The sequence below is a fragment of the Pezoporus occidentalis genome, unplaced genomic scaffold (genome assembly GCF_034315485.1).
Source record: "Pezoporus occidentalis ecotype Australia unplaced genomic scaffold, CSIRO_AGI_Poc_V1 ctg135, whole genome shotgun sequence".
Classification (NCBI taxonomy): Eukaryota; Metazoa; Chordata; class Aves; order Psittaciformes; family Psittacidae; genus Pezoporus; species Pezoporus occidentalis.
In genome coordinates this window covers 3,319,844-3,337,483 of record NW_026913157.1, presented here as the reverse complement: position 1 = coordinate 3,337,483, position 17,640 = coordinate 3,319,844, and the positions used below count along the sequence as shown (strand labels likewise).

The 17,640-nt window shown below is 47.1% G+C and overlaps 2 protein-coding genes across 4 annotated transcripts in view; one reads left to right on the top strand and one right to left on the bottom strand.

Moving 5' to 3' along the window:
- Positions 1 to 17,640, top strand: part of HSDL1 (hydroxysteroid dehydrogenase like 1) — a 157,185-nt gene that overhangs the window by 116,819 nt on the left and 22,726 nt on the right. The gene's annotated exons all lie outside the window — the stretch shown is intronic.
- The window catches only part of NECAB2 (N-terminal EF-hand calcium binding protein 2), a 100,300-nt gene that overhangs the window by 77,589 nt on the left and 5,071 nt on the right, over positions 1 to 17,640 (bottom strand). The window contains exon 1 of one of the 3 annotated variants that reach the window (XM_062609206.1): positions 6,644 to 6,874. The exons of 1 other annotated variant lie outside the window; for it this stretch is intronic. In XM_062609206.1, the coding sequence (XP_062465190.1) occupies positions 6,644 to 6,841 (198 nt within the window). In that variant the 5' untranslated portion in view covers positions 6,842 to 6,874. Of the gene's footprint in view, positions 1 to 6,643; positions 6,875 to 17,640 lie in introns of those variants that run through there. One more of the 3 variants, XM_062609207.1, reaches the window with a different exon arrangement.

The following is a 17,640-nucleotide window of genomic DNA, read 5'->3' as shown; positions in this document are numbered from 1 at the left end:
GCAGTTTAAGACAAAGATGTCTGTCATCACAGGCAGGCAGTACATCAAGGTATGAGCACTGGAATGAGCATCAGGAGGCTGATAAAGACAGAATATACTCTGTGATAGCTTGGTAATGCTGCCAGAAACACTGCTTCTGTGAAGACCCAGGATTCATGCTCTGTTTCAGCAAACAAAGAGTGCCCTCCCACACACACCTGAAGATGCTCTCTGTTCCTGTCTTGAATTAGTTGTTCCACTGTGGGAAGGGTGTGATGTGCTTTCAGTAAGGGAAAAATCTGGTGATGGAAGGGAAAATGCAGCCCCTCATGCCTCTCCTATGGCCCAGCAAGGCAAGGCCCCGATGGCAGCTCAGTGCCAGGTTCCAAGGGTGTTCAGGGGAAGGAATGCTCTAACCAGTTCCAGGAAGAAGGAAATATAAGCAGGTATGCTGTGTCATCTCCAACATATACACTGCAAAGCCAGTCATCCCTGCAGTCACTCTCTGCAGGCCTGCAGTAACTCCATCACTGCTATTCTCACTCAGCAGTGAAGTTGCTTAGACTTAGCCAAGGCAGCAGCTCTGGAGGTCAGCAAGAGTGGAGACTATGAAATATTGGTAGAGAAACATCCTGTCCTGCTACACCCTTGGCAGCAATTGGCTTCACATGCCTCCACACCAGACAAGGACCATCCCCAACATGGAACAGGAGCTGGCAGCACCTCACAGCCTGACCAGGGATGCTCTTTCCGCCCCATCACCCACAGTTCTCCAAACATCAGGGCTTTCAGATGGTAAATGAGAAATTATCCAGTCCAAAAAGTACTAGAGCAACCATCTCCCGCATGAGCTACATTCTAAACCTATTAAGCAAGGCTCCTGAAGCACAAGCTAAGTTGCATGGTGAGCCCATAGGATGCCCACAATATGGGCCAGATTAACTTATTTTATAGGCTTTACACAGACATGTAGTTTGCTCTCTGCAGCTTACTTATTCCATTTACTGTGTTTAGATGACTATAAACTGTTTTATTTAAAGTGAGGAACATCTGTCAAGATTTCCAGTGACTTTTAAAATACACATTTTTGCTGTACTCTCAAAGGGCTACTACAGATGTTGGCTGGCAAAAGTAAGCAATTCAAAACACTAGTGGTTAATAATGAACTTAAAAAAAAACCAATGCTTTCAATTTAAACATTCAGTTCTGCCTTTTCAAAGCTCCTGGATGAGAATGTGCAACACTAGAGGCTGCTTAATGGAGGTTTTCTTAGGAATTTTATTAAATTTTATTAAAGGTGGAGCTGAGACAAGTTTTTGTATCAGGTATAGCCTTTACCTCTCTAGCTCGAGGTACTGGTAGGAATGTATCCTACAGCCTCTCTATGTTGCTCTTTCAAGTAATAACCCAAGAATGTAATGACCTGAATCTTTTCCACTTTGGACAACATCTTTTGGCATCATCAGGCTAGCGAGCTTTGCCCATGCAAGGCGAAAGTTTTGATTTGGGTGTTTCAGAAATATGCCATTGGGGTGCAAATAATATTGTCCTTTGTGGAGCAGCTTCCCTGCCAAAGAAAGGCTGCTACAGACCTCCAGGTCTCCTGGCTCTTTCTGCCGCTCCAAGAGAAGGGCAGTTAACACCATGTCTTAGCCTCTCTTTACCTTGTACCTTTCTCCTTAGACTTTACCTGGCTGTTCTAAATAAAAGTTGCGTGAGACAGGCAAGAGTTGCATTTGCTGTTACCACCTACACAGCACTAGAAGTTACTTTTCCATTAACATTGTCCCTGGATCCAGCTCCATTTCAAGCATCCATTTACAAAGACCTGAAGAGCAGAAAAGAAAGGCTGGACTCTTCTGTGCCATTATGTACCTTGCCATGAGCAATCCCTGAATGCACAAAGCACAGCCCTGCTCTGCCCCTGTTTTGCAGCCATGCCCTGCTGGCATGGCTCAAGAGGATGATTTCAAACCATGGATTTCACATAAGAGTAATGAAGGAGGAGGAAGATAGCCTTCCCTATTCACTTGGAGAAGTGAGAAGGTAAATAAGGATACAAGAAGAGGAGGGAATCAACCTTAAAAAAAATCCAAAAAAGCAGAAAAACAGCTACCAACCAACACACAAAAAACAACAGAATAATAAACATCAAAGCAGAAAAGAAGGGATTTTGTTGCTGCAGTAGCTTTGCAGCACTGGAAATTGTGTTATTCACAAAGCAGTTGGAAAACTCTGCCAATTCTTGGGTCTACATTTGGAAATGCACTCTTGGCACAAGCCAAATTCTCTGTATCTTCTATCCAAACACCTCAGTCAGTCCCATGGGGTTGAAGAAGTGTAAATCAGATCTGGCAGGTAAGCAGGCATGCAACAGCAGCCATTAGCAAGAGAGATGGATTTGAAATGATCTTTCTGACCCTATTGAAGAAGGAAACAGGCAGATAAGGGTCAAAATTAGTTTTCAGGAAAAGACAGTGCAGATCAAACAAAAAGCTTCATCTGACCTGAAATGAATAGCACTGCTTTCTTCAGGAACATTTAAAATAACGCCAAAAAGCAATGCATTTAGTCACCATCAGCAAAGCTAGAGAGGAGGCAGGGATGCCAGTACCCCTTGGAGTACACAGTCTTGCCACAGGGATGCTCACTTATATCCAAGGCTGACCCTTATATTTTAGATGACAAGTAGGAGATGAGTGCTTCCAACAGGCTCTCCCTGGTGTAAACCAGATGGGGCATCTTTGTCTGCAACCACTGTGACTGACCAGGTCTTAACGTGCACTGGAGTTCACACTCCTAACAACAATGTAGATTTTTGATAGTAACATGAAGGCAGGAAAAGATGAACAAGTACATAAGTCAGCACTGAAGTACTCCCACTGAGACAGAGCAATGCCTATCCAGACATTTCTCAGTCCTTAGGAACCATCCACTTCAGTTCTGTACTGCATGTGGACTCACTCGTACTCAGCAAACATGATCTGATACAGGCTTACCCACACACCCACTATACTGTCCTTTCATAAGTCTTGTGATGTGTGAGGATTTGTTCTGGACTAGAAATGCCACTATCACCACACATGGATTTGAGCAGCAGTGTGACAGTTTCAGCTTCCTTTTAATAAAGAGGTTTTGTCCTTGTGGGTTTAGAGCAAAGCTCAGGGCATCTTCAAGCAGTCCAGAAGGCAGAAAGAGAACATAGCGTTACTACTCACATATTTAGCTATGGATAGACAGTAGTTTTACATATTACATATGCTGCCAAGGCTGAGCTTTTGGCTCTGGCAGATGGAGTAGCTGTGCGCAATCCAGACCTCAGGAGCAAACACACAGAGGCAGACACCTGAGGGTGAGCACAGGATGGGTACAGACCCTTTGCTTAACCCCTTAGGCTAGTTTGCCTAACATTAAATGCAAAGTGATGTTTTCCAGGTTCCTAGATCGACACATCACCTCCACTTGATCTGCTACCACCACTGAAAAGCATCAGTCACCCCTCAGTTTTAGTCATTGCATATTTTAGGCAATGCATAGGACTTAAATATCTTCTTCATTAGTTTGCTACCAGGGTTTAGTTAATCTACACTTTTAGCTTTTCCTTTTTTTTTTTTTTGCTGAACTCATAAACATTATTCAACCTTTTAAAATCTTTTACCTGAAAAGACACAGGCAAAATGACAGAAAAATACTGAAACCAGCCCAAAGCTAAGATTCACCCTCCAACAGGGTTGCCAGGTTGATGACAAAAGGTATATAGCTCCCTTGTTGTATTTTGTTCTTCCCCCACCCTCAGTTTTGCCCCACACCAACACAGTTCTGTTTCTTTGGCAGAAAGGGCACAGGGAACTTTGTACTGACCCACCAGCCACCCTCACAATACGGAGGAGTCAGAACAAGCACACTGAGGATGGCTGAGTCAAAAGAAAGCCGGAACAGAAAAGGAAGAAAAAGGGACTAAAGTACCATTAGCGTCAGAGCCATCTACTACATAGTTTAATACCAAGCTTAACCCTCCTTTCCCAGCCCCCAGTGAACTGTCTATATAGCACAACGGCTCATGCAAATGTGGTAGTTAAATATAAAATTTCACAGGTCTTTCACTTCATCCCCACCTACCGAGTCGCACTGCTGCATGGCTGGGACTCACTGCTTCCCCTGGACATCCACGTAATGCAGGAACGTGAATGAGTTAATTGGAAAACATGTTCTCATCTCTTGAGGATTCAGTGGGATGCTTTTTTACATTCCTGATAATGAATAAAAATTAATCCAAATGTGTGTTTCTCTGCTTAAATGCTTCATATGGGGTGGGAGGATGGGGGGGGGGGGGGGGGGGGGAAGGAGGTGTCTCACAGTGCACTTGAAGAGCCTGTTACAGTGAAGCCACAACTTCAGTTGATGTTCTTATTGTAACTGGAGAAAAGGAGAGAAGGAAATTCTAAGGGAAGAGGAAAAAAATATCCCAAACCCTCAGGCTTTACATTTCCAGCATCCATTTCTACTTTCAGCAGGTGAGAAAGGGCTTCCAGCCCCATTGTGAAAGGGAAAATGGATCAGGACTTGCATGCCCAGCTCCATTGTATTTCCCACTGGTTAAGGCATTCTGAAAGTTCATGGTTCATTTTCTCAGCTCAAACCTCAAAGTGGTGAAAAAAAATAATTCATTTAATGATTGTAAGGTAAGATACCATTTAGTGGAAAAGCAGCCTTAACTCAGGAACCTGTTGTATAAATTTAACGTTGCTTCCCAATTGCATTCATGCTCTGAAGCCCAGATTCCAGATTGTTGTAAAACTTCAGTAATTTCAGGGCAGGTAAAAGAAGAAGACCCCCAAATCTAACAGCAAACCCAAACAAGTTATCTTAAAAGACATAGAGGTATTAGTTGCATTTCTCCTTTCCATTGCCCCATGAAACAGCATTTCCTACAGCCTGCAGCTGCCTACCTGCCAGCCCATTTCACTGGGCAGGACCATCCTTAAGAGCTCTGATCTCCAAGCTGCTTTTGAGAGCTCAATAGACACAGTCGTGTTGGTTCATTCAGGAACCAAAATGCCTATGAGACCGGGGTGCCCAGAGATGTAGTGAGTTTTGGGTTCATTACACCAGCCCTCACCAATGCTTACAGGGGATGTGGTAGAAGATTAGCAAATTATTTAGAAAACTCTTAAGTCTTGCCTGGAAATGCTATTACTGCCTGACTATGAGGGGGCTGGAGGAGATCCTTTACTACAGCCAGTGCCTCAGTAGTTTTTATTTTTGCATTGACTACATTTTTATTTTTAAAGCTAGGAGATAGCAAAGGTGAGGATCTATGTGTTTAATTACTAAACGCTGCAGAAAGACTGTGTAATTACACCGTTTGCAATCCGATTGATTCTACCCCATTTTCCCAATTAATTTACGTGCAAACAGCCTCGTTAGCTTCCTCATCCGGAAGTCTATGAATACTGCACCCGAGGCACTAAGCACGCCTCTGCCTGCCCCCCAAACCTCGGCAAGCGACCCCAGGGGTCCCACGCAGTCCCCCGCATCCAGGACCATGCTGCCCAGCTCCCGCTGCACAGACCCTCACTGCTACAGCCCTTCTGGGACTGATGCCCAGGACCTGAAGTGGATGCTGGACCCACGTGCACCCTTACACCCAGCTAACCTGGGACAACCCATGGTGCGAGCCTGGGGAGTCTGCAGGACCTGGAGTCCTGCATCTCTATCCAGTCAAGCTAATACCAGGATTAAGGACCCACAGTTCATCCCCGTCTCAGCTGATCCATGGGATGCAGGACCTGGGGTGCACCCCATACCCAGCTGGTCCAAAGGGTGCAGGATCCTGGCAAGGAGATAATGAACACAGGTTGCATTCCCATGCTCAGCCAGTCAAAACAAAATGCAGGACCTGGGCTGCACCCTTATGCCCAGCCACTTTGGGGGTGCAGGACACAGAAAAGGGGCTACAGGATCCTAGACGGCATCCCCATTCCCAGCCGGTCCGGGAGATGCATGACCAGGTTGCACCTTATTCCCCGCTGTCGACTGTGTGCAGGGCAAAGGAGTGCAGCACCCAGACTGCACCTCATGTGCTCAGGCAGTACAGGGGGTGCAGGATCCAGACAAGTGGATCTTGCACCCACCATGCCCAGCCAGCTAGGGGCACACGATCTGGAAAGGGGCTGCTGTATCTGCGCATCCCTACACCCAGCCAGCCCAGGAGATAGAGGACCTGGGCTGCACCCCATCCCCAACTGAAGGGGGGTGCAGGATCCGAGGAATAACCCTGATGCCAAGCCGATCGGGGGGTGCAGGATCCTGCACCGAGAGTGCAGGAGCAGCGGTGCATCCCAAGTGCCCACGCAGTGCGTGAAGGAGCAAGGCAAGCAATTACAGGAGCCGGGGTACAGCCTCTTTCCGGTTTGGGAGATGGCTGGACCCGAACGCAGCCCGGGATGCAGAACCCAGGAAATAATACCTATCCCGAGCTGGAGGCGGGACCTGGGCAGGGGGATGTGGGACCCGGGCTCCACACCTATGCCGAGCCGGCCGGGAGTTGCAGGACCCGGGGTGCACCTCGTCCCCAGCCGGGCGGGGATGTGCAGGACCCGGGGTAGAACCCCACTCCCGAGCAGGGGCGGGACGCGGGGTGCGGAACGCGGGTGGCACTCACATCGAGGATGACGGAGGTGCCCTTCCTCTGCGCGGCGGCGGCTCCCGAGGTGAGCAGCTCCCGCTCCGCGACGCTCTTGTCGCTCATCCTAGCTACCACCCAGCGCAGGATCCCGTCCAGCCCGCGGAGCGCTGGCGGAGGCTTGCGCAGCAGCCTCTGCACGCTGGCCCGGCAGTACCGCGCTGCCTGCTCGCACATTGCTCAGCCCGGCCTCATGCCGGAGACGGGGACTCCCTCCCACCCACCCCCCCGCCTTTCTCCCCCTCTTCCTCCTCCCCCACCGCCTGGCATCGGGCAGGGGCGGGCCCGAAGAGCAAGGAGGGAATTTTGGGGTGGGGGTAGGTCACCCCGGAGTAGTCCCGGTGGGTGCCCATACTCCAAAGCATGCCTGTAGGCATTTTCTGTCCAAAAAAGAGTATTCCTATTGTATGCCCTTTCCCCTCTGCAGCCTCCTTTACCCCTACAGCAGATTTTAGGAGCTCTTTGTAAAGTGGAGCAGAGTACAGATTTCTTGCTGATAAATCAAACTTGACCCTGGCCCTTTAATCCTACTCCAGAAAGTCTCTGCACAACGAATAGCCAGCGATTCCAGCTGGGGTATTGCAGCATTCATGGCTACAGAGCTAACCAACAGTGCTCAGCTGGACAAATACTTGTAACCCTGTAATTCTATATTATGAGGATGTTCCTTTGGGATACTCCCCTGATCACATACACAGGCGAAGGCCTAGACTTGCAGTAGGGGCAATGAGTCTTTTGGCCAAAAAGTCACTAAATAATTTCATCTCTCCCTGCACTCTTGAGGAGACACTCCCAGTTTGAGGTCATACCCAGAAATGCACCAGAGAACTCAGACTCAGACCCTCTCAGGGGATTCCCAGACCACTGCTGAGCCACAGGCTCTGAATGGCCTCTCCCCTCACCCGTGGCAGCAAGACCCTCTTGCAGGCAGCTCTAGGGGACTTCATGCCCCTCTAAGGGTCACATTCCCAGATTTGAACATCTCTGATATAGGAGCAGGCAAGCCCAGTCACCCCATGCAAGCCTTACCCAGGAGCACTATGCCTCATCTCCAAATGAGGGAGAGCATGATCACTCCAAAAGGCCTGATCAGCTACTGCTTTAAAAGAAAAAACAATAAATTCTTCAAAGCACCAGAGCCCAGACCCCCCAGCAAAGCCTACCTGAAGGTATTATTTAGCCCCTTCTAACTACCCATGTTTGTTCAGGTAAATCAGGGTGAAATTCTTGTGTTTGAGGTGACTTGCAGGGGAACGTGCATTTTCCTCTCAGCTACTGCTCAAAGAAAAGTGAGTGGGAGCCCAGTTCTGTCTGCTGGAGTACATGGCTAATGGCTGAAGGCTCCTGAAAGACTTTTAAATACCTGGGTCTCTGTGCCCCAGCTATTTAGAAGCCGCAGCCTCAGCTATTTAAAAGAAATAAACCAGGATGCCTGTTGGCTGAGTCCCTCTTTCACCAGGCTCTTGCCTTCCAGGGTTTCCCTCTTCTCCAGCAATATAAAATTAATGGGGGAAAACGGAGGAAATTCAGGGTATTGGTTCACAGAAGCTGTTTGGAGCACTTTAACAGCTCTGTGCTCCTTTATGGGAATGCTCAGGGCACACTGGTGTACAACCCAGCCAGCGCTCAACCCCCACTTACATCTCACAGCAAACATAATCTAAGGCAAGACACATCGTCCTTGCCACAGGCTTAGGAGGGCTGTAGCTCTACATACCGACTGCTGGTGCCAAGCAGCCTGTACCCCTTGTTGGCCTGAATTACTACTGCTCTCTTTTGTACTTCTACAGTCCTCAGATTAGCCATATGCTGCTTTCTGCTTTGGACATCCCTCCACTAAATGGCTGGTTCAAGCTGTATCAATCACACCCAGTTTAGGGTTACTATATGCTCATTATTTAAAACTATTTACTGAATAAGTTTGTAAATAAGGTTATTTGAATTTTCCTTTCTGCATGCCATGAAGATTCATTACTTGGCTTGGAATTCTGGGGCTATTTCTGTGCGTTTGTCAACATCAGTTCTTGTTACTGTCAAAACCAGCTTTATGGCATTTAAATGCTTATTTTTCCTCCTAAATGGATCTAGATAGAAAACAAAAAGTTTCGGCTACTCAGACATTAGAGAGAAGCCAGCCATTCACCCTGGGCTGTGTTGCTAGCGGCTGAGTTATTCCCAAGTTTCCATGAGGTTGAAGTCTTCCTTTGAGGAAAAAATGGAAAAGACAGCTCCTAGTTATCTGAGCCAGGTGATAAACACAGGAGCCTCCAAGTCATGTGCTCAGGGCTGGTCCCACACCACAGCCAAGGGGGAGGGCAAAGACACAGCCCTCAGGTTGGGCACTGTGTGCCAAAACTGATCCCCTGCTTCTTGCCAAGGGAAACAGCGTGCTGTCTGTTGTGTGCAAATAAACACAACTGCAGCCAATGCACTGGGGCTTTGCCAGCCTGTGCTACCGGTTATAGCACTGTCCAGGTCCCCAGCAAGCAGCCATCACAACCAGAGCCAGAAGAAGAAACCAAACAGGTGATGGACAAGTAGAGATAACAGGGTTTTGGCTGTTGTAGGACATGTGCCTGCCTCTTTGACTGCAGCTCTTTGGCATCCAGCACACATTTTGCTCTTTCATTAAAGGTGGAGAGAGCAGGACTGGTTGCCTTGAAAGCTTTACACACATGCATATTGCAGATGGTGAGGGGCATAAGAATAAATAGGGGAGAATAGAGAGGAGACAACAAAAAAAGCACAGTTGATTCCACACAAAGTGCATCCCAATGAAAGTAGCAGACGTTCATTACAGGTTTTGATGGACTCACTGCTCAGGCCATGTGGTGCCCAGCAGCAGCAGAGCCCAGCAGGCAGCACAGACCCTTGTCTCCACTGCTGACCCAGTGGCATTTTGCTTTCCACGCTGCTTTGCAGGTAGGGAATGCAAACCCTGCCTGACTGCAGTATAGGCGAGATGAGAGGGAAGGCAGCAGCTGCAGCTCCACCTTCTCTTCCTTGACATTTAACAATGAGCTTCCCCACTGCTGCACTAGCCACACATGGGGTCCCAGATCACTACAGTCTAAATGAATGATTCAGTTGTTGAAGGGAAGGTTGTTGAAAGTTGGGAGAAATGTGTTCTTCACACCAGCTCCAAGTTCAGAAACACAAAGATCTCAAGAAAAGGCTGTTGCATTCCAGTTTCATGTCTGATCCTGGCCCAACAGTTCTTTCTTCCCTGGTGCACATGGTGCTCAGCACAAAGCATTGGTTTACGCTTATCATTGATGACATTTGCTTTACAAGCTTTTGTAGGGGGGCTTACTCAGGTGCTGCACCCAGTTATTTTCCAGTAGCTTCTGGAAAGGATGCTGGAGCAGGAGCTCAACCATGTGCTGTAATTTCAGAAGCCACCTGAGGAACCCAAGAGCTTCTCTGAAAGAAAGGTCTGAGGCAGAGCAGAAGCCTTACCTGCACCCCAGCTTGGCAGGGCTTTCATCTCCCCTTTGAATTCTGCCTTCTCCCCCCTGCCCCTCTGTGCACCACAGGGAGCTTTAGTTAATTAAAACCTTCCAACAGGCAGGACCTGCAGCCTCACTCAGTGCAAAATGTCACACACAACTAATAATATTTACTAATGACTGAGGGATTGAGGTTAATCTAATGATGCAGGCAACGATGCCTCAATGGCAGGAGGAAGAAATGGCAACCCCGTTACTGAGATGGGAATTAGGCAGAACAACCTCACGTGCACAGCCAAGGCTGAAATGCTGCTTTAGTCCCTGTACTAATTTATGTTTATTATAATGCCACATGTAATAACCAGGTGATTTTATAAAGACTTTATATGCCAAGTTTGAAAAAGCCACACTGCCAGCAGCACTAAGATCATGCACCAGTCTGAATTTAGAAAGATCCAAGGAGACCACATGCATGAACGATGTATGTTGACTCCTAAAATACAACTTCCTTCCCTATGCAAGTTGAGGGTGCAGAGCTCATGGTTTGGGGAGCACAGCTCCCCCATACCACTAACAAAGCATCAAGACCAACCCAATCACTGGGATCTTGGGTTTCTGTTCCAGGCCCTGCAATCAAGGCAAGAGCTAAAGCAAGGATGATGCTTCAAATGCCCCTTCTGTATGTCACATTGACCTTACATTGATCTTACATCTTGCCTTAAGCCAAAACATAGACTTTGGCTTTATCTCCAGAGCCTTTTCCAAATGGACTTACAGAACCTGCCTTTTAAAGCACTTCTGCTTGCACTAAACATCCCCTCTTGCTCCAAGACCATCACTGCAGCCATGGGGGAATCCCTGGGGTGGGATTGCGCTGGGTGAAAGCAGGCCACAAAAAGGGTTTTTCTGAGGAATCACTCAGCCCACCGAAATGCACCCAGTTGCTACAAACAGAGAACAGGCACAGGGTGAGTTCAGGTTATTCGTGGTCACAATCCTAAAGGCAACCCAGAGGTAGATAGGAATCATTGTAAAATGAAATTACCTGAACTAACCTCACCATCAAATAAAACTCCTGCAGCATGAGATCATAGTCCTCAGATGCCCCAGTTTCCCCAGAGCTCTGAGACGGTTCTCCAGAGCAGTATGAGGAATTACTACCATAAGAAAAAAACCCAACAGATAACTAGTAACAAAAAAGCTCCAAACCATAGGAGACACCTTCCAAGACAGACAGAGGCTGATCCAAAAGAGGGCCTGGGAGCTCTGCAGTTTCTCCCAAGCTCTCAGCAGCAGCACATCTCTTGCTTTGGGCTGCCCATGGCATTCTGCGAACACTAGCTCCCAGCTCCAGGCATGGCCTTTCATCCTCAGGACATCTGCCACTGTTTAGTGGAAACCTTACTAACCAAAGAATATTGCACTCTTATTATTCTGAGATGCAGGGATGCAGACAAACAGCCAGTAAAGCCCTTCTGATGGATGCTAAGTAAATACAGAGGGTGATTTTGTTTTGGTGGTTTTGCTCGTTTGGGTATTAAAGAGAGCATGACCCATCTATGTTGTTTGTGGACAATTGAGAAAATGAGCATTAAACACCAAATCCCATGCATCCTCACTTAAAATTACAGGCTACTGACTTGGTAGAACTTTTGATTGTGTAGTTGTAGGGAAGAGATACCATAACATTTTTCTTGTGTGTTTATTACTTATAATAGCATTCATATACAGCAGACCAAAATATTTTCCCCTTCAACATGCAATTTAGGTCCGAATTTAGGTCAGAACTATTAACAACCTTTGGAATAAGCTATTCCATTTCTGAAGAGCTTTCAAAATTACCCTTTGTTTCATGTGCCTGGTACACCTCATGTGGGTTCATATATAACAGTATAAAAAGCCAAAAAATGGGGAACCATGGACTTTCAGATTTATGAGCCTCCCTGTGTGGGCATGACCACCAATTAAAAAAATCATTTGAGTTGCTGCACCTAAATAAATTACTGTCTTGACAATTGACCTCCCCAGTTACAGCGCTGAAGTGTTAATTTACACCATTTTAATGGACAAAATGTGTCTGCAAATGTATTGAAGTTAGAAGTATCAAGCTTCTTCATAGCAAAAGGGGGGAGGGAGGGACTGGCCTTTTCCCGTTGCTCATGCCCTTTGTAACTCATTTCTAAAGTAATTTCCTCCTTTGCCTAGCAGATACCACCTCTGGCCACATTTGTGGGAGCAGGTATGATTTCCCCAATTTACTACTCACAATAAATACCGTTAATCATGCTCAGAGGGCAAAATCTGATAGCTTTCAATATAAGAGCGACTCCTTCTGGGGTACCCCATACAGGTATGATGTCAAAACTCTGGGGAGAGCCTGGGCAGAGTCTCAGGGCACAGCCAGGACACTGGCTGAAAGCCTCCCAAAAGGGGCACTTCTTTTAGAGAAATAAAATAGAAACCTTTCTTATTCTTAACATATTCAGCCTGTGGCTAAAGCTGTGAACATATGGAGGTTATTTCAGAAGGGCATAAATCTTGCCTGAGTATCCCTTCACCTGCAACATTGCTCTCTGTCCTCAAAACAATGCTGGAACTGCAGAACAGGAGGGATTTTGACACAAAACCTGTGCCCAGAGAAGCTGAACCTACAAGCCAGGCTTGCTTCACGAAACTCTAGTGCCGTGCTGGAGCCTGAGGGTGCGAACACCCCACAACCAGCTCCGCGGGTGCCGGAAGAAGAGTTGGATGGAAACACAAGAGGAGCCTGGCACGCTGTGCTGACACTCAAGGACTGCTTGAGCAGCTGGTGGGTGGCTGTAATTTGCCCTTGGCCACCCTGGGGACATCCAGGACCAAAAGTTCCACATAGCTGCAAGGATTGCTGGTGTATTTACCTCTGCAGGCAGCAGTGCTCCTAGATGAGGTCCCTAAGGGTGAGGGATCACTGCCACAAGCACAAGTGGTAAATGAGGTTCAGGGTAAGAACATGGCGTGGCAGCAAGGAGAGGTCTGTCAGGGGCTCCCCAAAGGATACTACTCACTGCAGCTCCCAGGAGTGAGCCTTTCATGTACAGGTCATCAGTTTAGTAGCTTACTTAAGGCTGCTTCTTACTGCTCAAGCACCAGGCACCTTCATTTTTCCCTATAGCATTTTATTTGTCCTTATTTGCCATCCTAAAAGTGACAGAAGTGAGGAAATTATTTATATCCTACAGTGCTCCAGTAATTATTCACCAAGAGTTTGGCTGAGTAACATCTTCCGTTTCTCCAGTCCTGCTCACCACTGAGCACACATCACAATCACTCTATGAGCATGCTATTTGGTTTCCTGACTATGAAGCTATTTTAAAATGCCACTATCACAAGCTGGAGTGCCCCAAGAGCCCATTCCCCTTCCCTGAAACACAGCTCCTCTGACAAGTCCAGTTTGTCCAGCTTTGTGCTGTTTCCCAAGCCAGACTTCAACACATCCCACACAGCTCATGGGGTAATACACGTAACACAGTATGGCTGATGAGCATGTGAGATCTGTGTCTTCACCTACACACAGTGCCCTCCTTTCTATTCCTCCATCTGTTCTGTGATCTCCTCAAAGTCCGGCCCAGATCCAGCATCCTAATGGAATGCTGCATCTGGCATGGAGCTGACCACATAGTTTGCAGCACAATAAACTAATCTTGTTTTCAAAGGACATATTTCCGTCCAAGGTATCTGTAGCTAAGCTGGAGCTTTAAAGATGCTAGGTAACACAAACAGGACTTGTCAAGCCCTTATACAAGCAGAAATAACATATTTCTGAGGATAATCTAAGCTGTCCACCATTGAGGAAGATGAACAATCAAGACTTCAAAACCATCTCATGGGGCTAAAAGGTCAGAGCATGCAGATCGGAACATGGGTGTATATAGGTTTATTCACAGAGCATGTTTCCACAGTACCTGTACTGCTGATGTCCCTGCAGAGCCTCAGGATATGGGATGGCAGCAGGGGAGGCAGTCAAGGTCAGAAGCTCATTGCACCAAGGTGCTGTCAACAGATGCCCCTGGCCACCCCCCCTCCTTAGGCAGTGGCACTCACCCTAAAAAACAGATTTTCTTTAATGAGACTTAGAGAAGATGGTTGGAGATAGGAAAGGGCCCACTGGGTCACACAGTTCAACAGAGAGCCTGAAATAATGATGGATTTGGGATGTCTTAACCTAGCCCATCCTCAGAGGTAGGGATGCATTCTCCTGTGCTTAAAGGACCTTTGCTCTCTAATAACGAACCTGGCTGCCAGCGAGCTTCGTCTCAGCGCTGGTGGGCTTTGCAGTCGGGAGAGGGAGCTGTGCTGCTGCGAGACGGACACACCAACACCTCGGGGAGGGTGGAAGGCCTGTTTTCAAACCAGACTTTGCAGCGTACCATGCCTGTGCTTCCTAAATAAAATATTGATTTAGAGAGGTTTTAATTGAATGCATCACCTTTTCCCGAGTTGTCTTCCCCTCTCTCCTTGGTGGTTTAAAACCCCCCACGGCTATTCCCAAAGTTGGTGCAAGTTTATGCATAACTTTTGGGTCCCCTGAAAATCACTGTTTTAACTAGCTTGCTACCTCCCTGCTTGCACAAAGCGCCTGTGTGACAGCCTGGCACCCCCTGGCATCCCTGTCACCCCTCTCCCACCCACTAGCTCCTGATCACGAATGAAAGGTCCCAGCTCTGACCTTCCCACCACCAACTGCATCCCAAGTCACACACAGCCTAGAGGTTTTATCCTCTTAATTGGGGTTTGAATCACACCTTCAGAAGCCCGAAACTGTTTCCTAGCAAAACCTGTCCTGACAGCTTTACCGCCCTATGCAAGTTCAGATCGGTGCTTTGGAATTGGCAAGACAGCTAATCACCTGCTTGAAAACATGTCTGTGCACTCCACACCCACATCATTACATCATACAATGTCCAAAATCTCATGATGGAGAAGATCTCCATGTTGTTTCTGTGCAAACACCCTGAGCATCACTGGCAAAACCCTGTCTACCTGCTTCTGCTGCCAGGCCAGCATGCAGAGCACTCAGCCCAGCAGAGAACGGCATCTTCTGTGGGCTCCCAGGCACTAGTCTTCCAGCACAAGCAGTGGATACTTAGTGGTTTCAGCTAGCAAGACTCAGGGGTAGCAAATAACTCCAGGTAACTCCAACTCTGTAACTTCTGGAAGATCTAGGGAAAAAGATCCAAAGCAAACCATAAAATTAAGTGGTGAAAGACCTATTGTAATGTATTTCCAATGATGCATTCATTCTCAGTTTCTAACTGCACCTGATGGTCCATATATTTCAGTAGGAAACAATGCGGTATGAAACACATTGACAGAAATGTGCAGCTAATTATTTACCATGTGAGTTTTCCCTTGAAAATGGCAGAAATAGAGCTATTAAATGAAACCATGCTATATATCCAAACAGTCTAAATTCATTCCAGCAAGCTCTGTCTTTCTTTCTTGGGTTCCTTAGCACCAACTCTCATGTGGTAGAAGCCTGTTTTTTATGCTGGTCCTCCAGGAAGCATGAACATCTGGTGGGATGTTTGGTACCTGATTGCAAGCCTCCCAGCTGACAGATCTTCCAGCAGCGTTCTTCAGGTGTCACTTCGGATTTGTCAAGAGTGGCTATGTTAAATTTGCTGAGAGTGGCTGTATTAAATAGCAGAAAAAGCTTGTGTCCATGACTGCAGAAATACAGAAATCTTGAACTGCAGTGAGGTAAGCTACCTGAATCTCTGGTTTTCTTCCTGGCAGAGAAAACAACCCTTGTGGGTTGCATCCATGAGTTCTTTCAGATTCTTGAGTGGGTTTCCTTTGTTTCTGGACATTTTTATAGGTATTCCCCCAATGCACTCACCTTCTGTCTGCAGAATAAATCTGATGCCTTGTAGTAATGTTTCCAAGGGTGCACCTGACCAGGAGAGGGCACAAAGCCTGGTAAGAAGATCCTGGGTACTTGCAAGGCCCCCTGGGCTGGCATGGCTGCACCAACTATGTATTGCTGGGACTAATCTTGTTGCTAGGAAATCCAGGCATCAGGTAGGTAAATCACCAATAGGTGCCAGAGGCATTTGGTTGGAATTACAACTTGCCACACATCATGATCCTGAATCAGATGGGGAAAAGTCCCTCTAGGAAGATATCTGGGATTTGGAAAATGGATGATGCTGGCTTACTAACTCACCCTCTTCCCCAGCTTATGGATCTTACTTATATTCTGTTGTGCTGGCAAGCTCTGTGCTGTCAATCATGACATCCCTGACAGCAAAGCTGCCTCCTACTCCCACCCCTGCACACACCAGTGCTCACCTGCCCTGGCACACTGCAGAAAAGTGCTGGATGATCCATTTTTAAGGCAAAATATAAAAGCTTTGGCTAATAAGTTTGTGAGTCCATCTGCCAAGGGGAGGCTTTCTCAATAACTTTTGAGCCTGGAATTATGACAACATAACACCATCATGTATTCATCCTCCACCTGAACAACTTGCTGCTTGTGCTTGATCTCTGGTGATGGTTCACATGCCAATCTCAAAAAACAATCCTCATGATACAATACATTTGGGTAACAGCCTGCCCAGTATCAACCACAAAATGTCTAGAAGTATGGGCAGTACCCTGCAGCTCTGACAGCCAGATTAGAGGAGGCTGTATCTGGGGCCGTTCCTTCAGCAAATGAACAGTGATTTCTTTTAATATATACTGGGATATAAGCGTCAGTCATTGCAGTCATGTAGGAAGTAAGCTGGCCAGGGAGCAGGGCTTGGCAGTTCCACCCAGGGTAAGCAGACTGCAATAAATACAATACTGCACTTCTTAAATCAGCATAAGGATGCTCGCCTGTGACCTGCACTGAAACGGTTCTTGATGTAACTTAATTTTATGACAGTCAAAAATGGAGAGAAAAGCCAGAAAGAAGAAAGCACTTGTCACTCCCACGAAGGCCAGTTTGAACACACCACCTTACGTGACAGTGAAGCACAGCAAACTGCCTGCCCTTCCCAGACTGAAAATACAGCAGGAACCAACTTCATGTGGGGGCTGTGTGGTGTTGATGAAGGGCAGTTAAGCATCCCTAGAAAATGCCTGCTGTTAACACAAAGCAACGTTATTTCCCAGCTCCCTGTAATAACCTCGTTATTCTTTCTCCATGAATGTTCTGTATTTCTCATCTAAAGAAGAGCAAGAAAATGCAGCCCAGGCCTAGGTAGCTGCTGCTTCGGCACCAGCAGAGCCTCTAGAGAAAACCACCAGCGGCGGAAGGGCTGATCATGCCAGCACCCTGCCACAGTTGCCACTTTCATATCCTCCAGTCCAAATCCAAGGAAGTTTCCTCAAATAGTTCATTTTCTTCAGGCTTGTCCTCTTTCAGCCTTTTACATCTTTGCTTCCCTGTTAAAGGCTTTCCTTCAGCTCCCCAACCTGAACAATCCCTGTTTGCTGAACCAGTGACTAGCGATGACTGTCCATCACTAGTCACTGCCCATTACTAGGACATGTCCAATCCTT